This window comes from Limulus polyphemus, unplaced genomic scaffold (assembly GCF_000517525.1).
Source record: "Limulus polyphemus unplaced genomic scaffold, Limulus_polyphemus-2.1.2 Scaffold2165, whole genome shotgun sequence".
Classification (NCBI taxonomy): domain Eukaryota; kingdom Metazoa; phylum Arthropoda; class Merostomata; order Xiphosura; family Limulidae; genus Limulus; species Limulus polyphemus.
In genome coordinates this window covers 75784-88126 of record NW_013667775.1, presented here as the reverse complement: position 1 = coordinate 88126, position 12343 = coordinate 75784, and the positions used below count along the sequence as shown (strand labels likewise).

At 34.2% G+C, this 12343-nt stretch overlaps 1 protein-coding gene across 1 annotated transcript in view; it reads right to left on the bottom strand.

The window, feature by feature from the left end:
* Positions 1 to 5526, bottom strand: part of LOC111087450 (protein obstructor-E-like) — a 6011-nt gene extending 485 nt beyond the window's left edge. The window contains exons 1-2 of the mRNA XM_022394096.1: positions 5370 to 5526; positions 3888 to 4292 (exon numbers count right to left, since the gene is read on the bottom strand). Of these exons, the coding sequence (XP_022249804.1) occupies positions 3888 to 4292; positions 5370 to 5418 (454 nt within the window). The 5' untranslated portion in view covers positions 5419 to 5526. The remainder of the gene's footprint in view (positions 1 to 3887; positions 4293 to 5369) is intronic.
* Between the last annotated feature and the right edge of the window lie 6817 nt (positions 5527 to 12343).

The window sequence follows — 12343 nt, the reverse complement described above, 5'->3', positions numbered from 1 at the left end:
AATTCAGCATTTCACCTATCACATCAAAATCTTATTAAAACATATATATAATGACAAAACATAACATCAATTTATTACAAATAGCGTCTGTAGCCTTATATCAGTTCATATTAAACATTCAGTATTTGAGTGGTTTTCCTCGTACTCTAATAACCTCTGTAAGGTGACATGGCATGCTGTCGATAAGGTTATTGATGTATCCCACCGTGATTTCATTCGAACTTGTCACTAGAAGGTGCTGCAACTCAGATACGTAGCTGGCTTAGGGTCGTGGTTAGCAAGTTGCCTAGTTAGTTCTTCCAAACAGTTCTCAGTGTGATTACAAGCTGGATACTTTGCTGGCCATGACAATCTTGTAACGTCCTCCTGGTCGAGATAATCCTGTACAATATGTGCACTGTGGGCAGTGACATTGTCATTCAGGAATACAAAGTTATTGCCAAACCTTGTACTAGCATATGGCAGATATATCGTCTCCAAATGATGCCTGTAGAAGGCGCCATTGAGTTTTCCTGGAGGATATGAAGATTAATTTTTCTACCATGATGAATAGCTGCTCAAACATGTGTATTACCTGTGGAAAAGACAATAATCCTCACCCGTTCCCAGAAAAATGACGAACATGAATCCCACCATCAGCTTTAACAAGTCAGGAACAGGACTCATCTGAAAAGATAACATATCGCCAGTGTTCTAACTGTAAGTTGGCATTGTGCGCGAAGAATCGATTATGTTTTATTTGTGTTTAGTTGTAATTTCTTACAAAGTATTTCTGGTCATATTATTAGATATTGGGTTTAACTGAGGAGTGACTTGTTTTCTGAACGAAAGTATATTTGAGAAAATTCGAACTCCTCCTGTATTCAGTGCGTATATTAAGCCTTTCTTAAAAGATGATGGGAGGTATCAGTCTTAGTACTTGTATGTAATGAGCAGACTTACTACGTACATCGGTGCTTAGTGTGCCATCAGCAGCGCGTGTTAACCTGGACATGTTAAAAGGCAAGTTAACTGTGTGTTTTTGTTTATCGATTAGAGTATACAGGTGAATTGTGGTCATTTAGATAACGAAGTAATTTTGTAAATCTTTTTTTTCAAACATGTGATGAAGGTTAAAAAGTACACAATCAGGATGTTCCTAATATTACACACAATAACGAACAGATCACATAGAATTGGAAAGTGTGCTATCTTAAAGATAGTCCCCCAGTAAGACAGCGTTAAGTTTACGGACTTACATCGCTAAAATCTGAATTTCGGTTCCAAAGCCAGATAACCCAATATGGCTTTGTTCTAAAACAAACAAACCTTAAAGATAATATATTATGTGTGAGAAATCAGCAGAGACGCAGAATAACACTTTTATTCTGAGCGAAATGAACTATGTGAACGAGAATAACTGGACGATAGAAAGGAGGGTAGATTTTTTTTTATTAGCCGATGTTATTTCCCATTCATTGCTAATGTGGCATGCTTTCAAAAAATGATAAAATTATTTAAAACTAAAAATAAGTAACTATTTCTTTTGAATTTCGCGCAAAGCTACACGAGGGCTACCTGCGCTAGCCGTCCCTAATTTAGCAGTGTAAGACTAGAGGGAAGCCAGCTAGTCATCACCACTCACCGTCGACTCTTGGACTACTCTTTTACCAACGAATAGTGGGATTGACCGTCACTTTATAACGCCCCCACGGCTGAAAGGGCGAGCATGTTTGGTGGGACGGAGATTCGAACCCGCGACCCTCAAATTGCGAGTCAAGTGCCCTAACCACCTGGCCATGCCGGGTTCCTACTTTTTTTGGAGTTGCTTTCCTTGGTACCGAATAATTACGAAACACAGGTTAATTTTAAAGCACATCTTATATTTTTTTTGACCACCAATCCTTTGCAAAAGTGTGTACTTTTTCTTCACATTAATACAGGATTTTTCCTTAGTGCGCAGTTGATCACGAATTGCACACTTGTAAAAATATTTGTGCAGTCGAAAATTCACCTATATAAGTAAGTTCAAGTGGATAAATATAAAATAACATATTTAAGATTATAAAATTCTATTCAAGAGTTCATAAATAAATGTATTTACTAGAATATTCTTCATTTTTGGATCATTTGTTCTATATACATATATAAGGCCTATATATAAGAAGTGTAATAAGGCGCCATCTATTAAAACATGAGGAAGTTAAAATATAATTTGCAGTTAAAAATAGTCCTTAGGAAAATATCTGTGATTAATAACACTAAGAAAACGAATACTTGCACCAGTTTTTGTTTATGCTGGATAAAGACTGGGGTACTACAATTTTGGAAATTTTCTTGAAAAAATAACAAAGCTGGTGAACGAGTTGTATAACGTTTAGAATAAAGAAAAATATTGGTCACTTGTACTCCTGGAGAAGAAGAATAAAAAATCAAAGGCTATAAGTTACTCGCTGATGTGATAGATAAACTAACGAGGTGCCCAAAAATAAACCCAAATTGCATATTTGGGTCACTTTTGGTGTTTGCTTGTTGTTAAGCGCTAAGATACACAACGGACTATCTGTGCTCCCTCCCCCAGTGGCACAGCGGTATGTCTGCGAATTTACAACGCTAGAAACCGGGTTTCGATACCAGTGGTGAGAAGAGCACAGATAGCCCATTGTGTAGCTTTGTGCTTAATTACAAACAACCTTCTGTGCCCCGTCGACCACGGTTATAAAAACCAAATTTTTAGTCTGCACACTTACCACTGATTATAGTCACTTGAAATATTTTCCACAATACCGTTATGGTACAATGTCTTACCATCTGTGTAAATGGATTCCTATGGATTTTGGAATAAAATGGAATTTATTAACGCCTTTCCTACATTTAGAAAGACGTTCTGCTTGCTGTTCAATGTAGAATAATATATGACGAATATTAAACTACATACATATTTACACTCGATATTGTTTTAAACTGTCAATTTGGAATCGAAAATTCAACAGAATTTGTGTTTGTTTAGCAATCTCTTAATTTAAATGAATTTTCCACATTTTTGAAACTGTAAGAGTTTCCACTTGATATTACTGCATGGGTTTTGTTTGTTGTGAATTTCGCGCAAAGCTACACAAGGGCTATCTGCGCTAGCCGTCCCTAATTTAGCAGTTTAAGACTAGAGGGAAGGAAGCTAGTTATCACCACCCACCGCCAACTCTTGGACTACTCTATTACCAACGAACAGTGGGATTGACCGTCACATTATAATGCCCCCACGGCTGAAAGGGCGAGCATGTTTGGTGTGACAGGGATTCGAACCCGCAACACACAGATTGCAAGTCAAGCGCCCTAACCACCTGGCCATGTCGGGCCTAATTGCATATGACAGTCTAAAATGCATAATGCGAAAGAAAACGCTTAACCTGGCTTAATGAGCTTTTATTCGAAACACTTACATGAAAATGAGAACAGATAAATAACAACAAAGAAAACCGGACAATTTCCATAACTAAAACTATAAAACAATCACTTTAAATCATACATACAGTCTACATGATTTGAATTGGAAAACGTTTATCGAATTTGAACACATTGAGCCACCTTAAGAGTTTATTTATATATTTACAGCAAGCGCTAATTACATTGTCCCATATTACATATAAAGTTAGTACTTATTAGAATATATTTAGCCCTGGTCCCAACATTTCTTAAGGGTGGCGGGGGAAAATGAGACATGTGATAGAGCCAAATATAAAATTATATTAATGTACGGCATTAGCTTGGGGGAACTACATTTCAGAGTGTCTAGTCCCACCACCAACACCACCACTCTCGTTAGCGCCAGCCCTGAGAGTGTAATTGATTAATGGGAAATTAATTTTTTTTAAGCAAAATAAAACTTTATATTTTGCAGATTTACTTACTTCCCATACAATCCGTGTTTTCTTTATAGTCACACACCTTTTCCTCTCGGTTAAACAAGAGATTTGGTGGGCATGGCATGACGTAAGGAATTCTGTGAGAACATTGTATATACCAGGAGCAGTCCGGCTCGTAAGGGAAGAGCCCTGCTATCGAGGGGCACGTGAAGTTCTCAGGGACGGATGGTTTATTAGGGCAGATAACATTCTCTTTATAATCACAGTTCTGGATATCTTCATTAAAAACGAGACCATTGTTGCACTTCTTGGAAAATCTGACATTGTCCACACACAGGTAATACCGGCTACAGTCGCTACGAGACTTGACCGAACAGCAACGACATGGGCATGGGTCCGTTGTTATGTCTGTCATAGGTGCGGCCTCTACCGTCAAGACATGACACAGCACTAGAAAGAAAAAAAGGTATTACTCATTGTACACAACTATAATCCAAAACTTGTTTGAAGTTAATAAAATAGTAATAGAACAGATATCCAAGTACGCATTTTTTTTTTTTTAGTCTCAACACCAAAAATGTCGAATTTTGTTATTTGATTCGTCACTTGGGTCGAACTAATTTTGAGAAAATCCATCACTCATTATTAATCCTGAACAAGAGAAAATCAAAACAAAGCAAAATTAGACTTACTGTAGTGGTGATCTGTAAGTTCGTTTTGTTCTTTACCGTCAATTCTTGGACTACTCTTTTACCAGCGAATATATGGAATGACCGTTACATTATAACGACCCCACGTTTGATAGAACGTAGATTCGAACCCGTGACCCAAGCCCTCTAACCACCAGGCTATGGTGTGCAAGTTATAAGACTCGGAAAGCTGCTTATGGTGTTGAATTTCACTGTTATAATACGTAAATATAAACCAAAGATCTTCAGTTACATTTTTAATTATATTTTGAAAGTAAAAATAATGTTCTATCCGAGTAGCTGAAACTCTCTATATGTATAACATATGTTACGATTCTATACACAAAAAGAACTATGGAAGCATAATATTGTTGTTCACATTTTGAAGACCTTAGTGGATCGGGCGTAGCCTAGTGGTTAGCGTATTGGACTGTCCAGGATCCACACTTAAGTGATGCGAGTACGTTATAAGAGTAACGGTCAAATCTCTCTATTCGATTAGAGTAGCCCAATAGTTGGTGGTGAATATTATTGACTAACTGCCTTTCCTCTGGTACACGTCTTCAAACTATGGAGATTTCGGTTTCTCCGGCTCGCCAACAGTTTATTAAAATAATAATATATTTTTTTATATTATAAAAACAAAAAATAAAACGTAATCGAGCAAAAGTCAATCTGATCATGTATGCATCCCTACTTAATTTTACCACGACCCCCCTCAGGCCCGCGAAGCCTAAAACGATCTACCTCCTGTTCTAGTTTATCGGTTCAAAATTATGGACGAATAAAGTAGGCCTAACCCTTGCGTATCTTGTCGCAAAACAAACGATAGGCTTACCAAGAAAAACAAAAAAGAATCCACAACTTTTCACAGATCCTGCAGACATATCGATAGCTACAAAAACTCAGGAAAATTATTTATTTTACCATCTATCTCCTAAAGCTATACTAATCTCGTTGTTATTGATTCCAATATTTTATCATCACCTCTATTCTATTTAAATAGCATTTATAGTCACTCCACCTACGTATACTTGTTCATATCACATATCACATCAATAAAAAATAAAATATCTGATAAAAATGCACTCAAACCTTTTATTTAGTGCGAAATTTCAAAATCAAGCGACATCTACATGTGATAAGCCTGGCTCATAGGGCACTTTGCTTTTTATATAAGTGTCTAAAAAAATAGGTTCATTCCAAACAAAAATCAGTCATTCCAGATAACAGCAAAGTTTACTTATTTTACTTCATATTCAACGATCGAAGTTCGTGTTCTGTCCTTGTGGTACTATTACCTATTTACGGTTCTTTTTTCCAGCGTCATAATCCATTCGAGGAATTTGTTTGTTTGTTTGTAATTAAGCACAAAGCTACACAATGGGCTATCTGTGCTCTGCCCACCACGGATTTCGAAAAATAAATAATATATAGTACAAAGTTAGTGCATATATACTTATTTTGTAATTTTGTATTACGAAATACTTCATCCACTGTAATGAGGATTCTCTGTCATTGTATATGAACTTAGATGTTTATTCTATTTTAGATCGCAGTAAAAAAAAAACATTTTGAACAGTTTTCCCTAACACAGCACACTTACCAGAACTTCTGCAAACTGACATTGAATTGTAAAACATATACTAGCACTTAATTGCACAATTACTTATATTTATTTATTTAACTTATTTTTCATTTCGATCAAACGTGCAGTTGTGTATGAAGGCATTCCTTACTTTTCTGTCTTCTTATAAGCTGGTCTTGATCGCTAGGTGCTCGATTTACAAGCGTTCAGTCAAGTGTTCATTACTGCACTTGGTGTAATTACTTTTGTTCTCCGATGGGACAGCGGTAAGTTTACGGACTTACAACGCTAAAATCCGGGGGTTGATTCCCCGCAATGGGTACAGCAGATAGCCCAAAGTGGCTTTCTTCTAAAATAAATTTTATTTTAATAAAGAAGTTTTCAACATTCATCATGTAATCTGATTCTAGTAGATAATATCTGCTCCAACCTCAACCACTACAGAAACAGGTCAGCAACAACAATGTCCTTCGCTGGCCAAGTAGATGATATCTCGAGGTTACAGTCTTCACTATGTTGTGTGAGAACAGCCAGTCACGCGGTAGCGTTAGTCATTATTTATTGACGAATCTAACATATTTAAACTAAGTAAGAAGCTTTGGGTTAGAACAGTTCTACTTGGTTTTAAAAGTAAGTCGATCGATGGAAAAACATCTTAAGAGACAACAACTGTTGATTGATTCATAGGTCTTGTAGAAAGCGACCATCTGTGTTTTTTACTTTGAGACAATGATAAAACTCGTTTTATACTATACATCACGTGTCTAGTCTGCTTATTGTTTTAGCTCTAAACTCAGTCGCTTAGATAAATCCATCCTGATCGAGCTTCCCGTTATTATACAGCAGACATATTTAATGTTCGTGCGGAAACCAGTTTCACCTGAGAATACCATACAGTTAGTTTTAGTATGGATGAAAATTAATACACTGGTCACATGAAAAGAAAAAGCTGTAAAATGACTAACATTTATCCCTTAATCATTTTTTATCAATCAAACTTTCAAATTAGGACTGCATTTTCTATAAAATCATAAAATGTTTTAAACTGACTTTATTTTCAAGTTCTATTATTTTTCAAATGAGCAGAATGAAACTGTTCGGTGAAGTCTTTCGGAGAATCTTGTTGTTTTTTGTTTTTTTTTGGTAAAATTAGAATCACAAATATAAAAGCTTCTTAATTTTTATATTGTTGAACAGTTTGTGACATTTTTGCAACTTTGTGCTATAAAAGGTGGTAAAGTGTCGCTTTAAAAAAATAAAGTGAAATCGATTTCCAGATGGTGGTATTTTTCTGATTATATTAGAACCCTCATAGTGACTAAAAATGGTGATAACAATTAATACCATATGATTGTGGAAATTGTATCATGTAAAGTTAGAGTCAAGTTTACCATTTTATAAATATATTTCAACAAAGCAAGAAATAACAGTTATACGTAACGACATACTGTATCTTCAAGTAATTTCTAATGGCATAAAATCAAAGTCACGTGGAGAATAGTAGAGGAAAATGAATATTCACAAGAGCTGTATACAAAAATATGTATCTTTCACCAGAAAAAAAAATATGTCCGTTTTTTAAATGTGTCCACATTTTTTAAAGCAGTGAGTAAATTATTGTTGTTGTTTTTTCAATATACCATTTTCGTTTTCGTATAAAATAAATGCAAATTTATTTAAAAGTGTTGCCTTCCGAAATATAATAAAAGTTTAAGAATTCTAACATGAGACCAAGTGTAAAATTTACAGTTTGTCATGCCATCAGAAAAGTTTTAACACCTTATTACATAATCAGTAGTACTAAAATACTGAAATAATATGAAGTTGGTGATAAGATTATATAAATGGGATATCAACTCGCAGAATAAAATTCATCGTTTCTAGTGTGTGTTCAAAGTTAATAATATCTTTTGACAGACTAGAGTGAAGGCAGCCAGTCAACATCACCCACTGCCAACTCTTGTCAAGCCTAATAATGGGATGTAGCTGTCACTGTGATAACGCACCCACGGTTCCAAAGTACACAGCGCATTTTTGTTCTTGTTGGTAGCGATAACGGGACACGAACCAGTGAACCTCAACTCCTCAGTCTGATGCGCTAACCACTGGGCCGCCCCAAAAATATGACAAAAAAAAATGAATAAATATAAGATTAACATCACACACTACCTAACAATTAATATTACATGAATACCTTATAAGAGAGCATCGTATTGTTTACCTTAGGCACTTTTCATAACTTAAGTTTATTTAGCAATTTAAGGCTAAATAGTTTAACTACAGTGTCTGGAACCATAAGTGATTAGCAGCTTTTCTTTATTTCGGATATCTGACTGACTATGGCGCTGTCAAAGCATGAGAAGGACGAGTTAATCATGCTGTTAATCCAAACTCGTTTCGAATTATAAGAACAGCACGTGGAACACATTCTATAAAATTCATTGAAGTGCCTGTGGTTCTTGTCTTTTCGGACACCCTTTATAATAAACTTTTGTCAGAGTTGAAGTAACTTCTTAAGACATGGATAATTGTTTCTTTAAACATACATTTATATTCATCACCAGTATAAGTTCAGACGTACGTTTAACTTCTTTCTATACTGATGTTTAACTCATTCTGGCTTCAAAAACAGTTAACAAGTTTATCGATTTCTGTTCAGGGGATCTTTAGAAAATAAAATAACAAATCATCCGCAACTTTTTTTTTTGACAGAAATACTTTTATATTTGCAGTTTCTAATTTTACATTGATTTGTTAAATAACCAAATTTGGTGTCCCAGTTTGTTTATCTAAAGTCTATATTCCTCGAAGTTACGGTTAAGCTACTGAACAGTTTCTACTTTTCAAAGACTGATGAAGGCAGTATGGTTGAATTTAACAAATATCACATTGCAAAGTTGAGCTGTTTTTACACAAGAACAGTAAATTAAAAAAATAAAACGCTGACCAGTTGAATTTACAACACTTGTTGGTCGTCAGGGGATTCCCATAACATGAAAACAAATGAATGATCAAAATAAATACACTGGAATGACAAATACTGTTACAGCCAGAGTTTTTCTGTAGCCAAGTTAGGCCCTTCTCAGCAACCCGATCTCTTTAAATAATCTATAACACACAAAGCTTACTTACGTAGATAAAATCTGAAGACAATTAGGCTGTTTGCAGAGGATTCTAAAATTTCTACAGAATTTAAAAATATATATATTCAAACTGTACGTTTGTTTGTTATGAATTTCGCGCAAAGCTACACCAGGGCTATTTGCGCTAGCCGTCCCTAATTTAGCAGTTTAAAGCTAGAGGGAAGGCAGCTAGTCATCACCACCCACCGCCAACTCTTGGGCTACTCTTTTACCAACGAATAGTGGGATTGACCGTCACATTATAACGCCCCCAAGGCTGAAAGGGCGAGCATGTTTGATGTGAAGGGATTCGAACCCGCGACCCGCAGAACGCGAGTCCGGCGCCCCTATCCACCTGGCCTATATTCAAACTAAACATGACTTTTGTTGACTTTAGGCCTTAAAGAGTTAAACAGTTTTAACATAACTTTGGTTGACATCAGGCCTTAAAGCTATAACAGATTTAAAAGGCATGAACAAGAGCATGTAAATTAAAAGTTCTTTCTTTCAAGTTAACTGTTTCATCAGCTATATTATTATGAACAACATTTTTTTATTTATAAATCAAGTATACAAAGTTATCACTTCTTATAACAACAGCATTATTAGGAAACACAGAGTTGAATTTAGCTAAAGTTAAAAAACAAACAAACTTATAAATATGTTTAAAATGAGCCATTGAATTATGAACCTTAATGGCATGGAGAGTGATTGTATATTCTGTGTAAGACCGTGAAACTTGTACCATAAAAGAAAAAAAAGCATTATATACTAGGGTTATTCCTAAACTACTATTCATATATTTTGAGAAAGACAAGTGACTATCAAAGAAAAGAGCTTGTTTTGTAAGTTAAGTGGTTGTTAGGTACTTCAACCAATACTATAACTAATGTGGAGTTATATAGTATCTAATAACGAGTATCTTAAAGCGAACAGGAATGTTTGTTTAACTGTATCCTTCATTTCATACTTTAAACACAAATTGTGTTGACAGACAAGATCTTGAAGCAAAGCGTTACTTGTACGTGACCCTCACTTTGATCTTTTGGTGGAACTGCTGAAGAGAAGTGAACACTAAACTAGAATGAAAAGAATTAAACCCCAAAAATGTATATAGCAACATCATTAATCACATAATAATCAAACATACACTATGAGATAAGTTGAAAATGCACGTGTATTGTTTCTGGTATTTTATATGAAAAGCAAGGCTTGTTTATGAAATTTTTATTTACAACTGATCATATACAAGGTGCTTACATCGAAAAATAATAAATCTTGTGCTTGAACTAACAAAGAGTAGAATAAATATTTCTAAATTTAAATACTTACTGACAGATGATATATATATATAAGTTATGCCAGCAAAACTATATATGTACAAAACATACATGAAGGAGACAAATTATATATTATTATTATTTGAAACACTTTTAACTGCACAGTGTACTGCTATATAATTACTACATAAACAGATACAGTGAAGTTCTTGCACAGTAAATAAGAATCCATAGTTTAAAAGCTAAAACAGCCTACCTTTGTCTGCAAGATCAATCGTGTTTCACTCTGGCTCAAACACACTTTACAGAAGTAGAAAGATACATAACTATCTAACATCATATTTTGAAACCTAAACCAGTGTTTTATTTATTTATAACATCTGTAGAAATTGACATTCCCTTCAAGTGATCTACTGATTCACTTCTATACATCTTGAAATAAAAAAAAATCTTACAACCGACAGTATTCAAGTTTCTTAGTTTTTCTGCTCAAATTCATTCCTTCTGAGAGCAGTCTTACTCTTCTTATGTCAGAATAATACTTATGCATGAACGTTCTCTTGAGATTTATTTTGTTGATAATCCATACAGCATTGACCATGACTATATGTGAGAAGACATAAATTGTATATTTCTCATTTATTCCTTATATTTCAGGCACATAACTAATATACAGTGTTCTTATAGAGAAAGCAGTGACTAACATACTAAAGACGTACTTTCTACAAACAGATCATTTGGTTAAATCAAGATTTTCCTTACACACACACATATATATATATATATATATTATAATTTTACATTTGTCTGTTGAGTGACAGGGCAATTCAAATCGTTTTTGTTATAGTTTATTTTGTCTTCCTTTTTATCTTCAAGTTTTTTTAAGGTGCATAATTGAGCAATCTTTAGTTCTTGAAATACCCACAAATTTTTTAAAAAATACGTTTAAGCTATAATATAGACTGTGCTTAGTGATGCAATACGTGTCTATATTCAAAGAAATGCATGCTCACATACACAAACATGCACACCTACATACATAAACACGCACACCTACGAACATACGAGATACAATTGTAAATCCTCCATGGTGAATTGATCCTTCCCCGGATAGTAGAAAGTCGTTTTTTTTTTAATGTCATATTTGTCACTCATTATCTAAATATAAACTTAGTTCATATTCAATAAACTTTGGTAAGTTTCAATAGTTCTATTGGTGCTTCATATATCGTGGTATATTTAAAAGTGGAAGAAACTGTATATGACTTATAGCTCAGTGAACTGCTACGCCAATTTTATAATATGAAAAAAAGAACCATATAATGGGCACAACACTGGAAGTCTGGATATCTCATTTTTTACACTGAAACAAAGTTATTGATTATTCATTATTTCTCAATTTCCCCGAAATGTATTTACTTTTCAGTAAACATGAAAAATGAAACCAAATAAAATTAACCCTAACTTGTTACCTTTTCTTCTGCTTTTATACATTCCTAAGGCAACCTTGATTAATCTTTTGCTAAAAAAACAAAGTGCAACAGTTGAATGTTATCAATTTTTTAGTAACAACAAATAATGATAAAGATGTGATGCTAGAAAGATTAGTTCTCATTTTATATCAAAATAAGACTGTTAACAATGTTATCACTTTATCGTATGTTGGCCCATCATGTACTTCGACTAAGAAAAATGGGTATATAGAATTTAAACTACAACTTCACCAAAACTAAAATCCTACACGTACTTATAGTATTTTGGCACTTGTGTATGAAGTTAAAATCATAAATAATATTCAACGTTAAACTGGTACACAATTAAA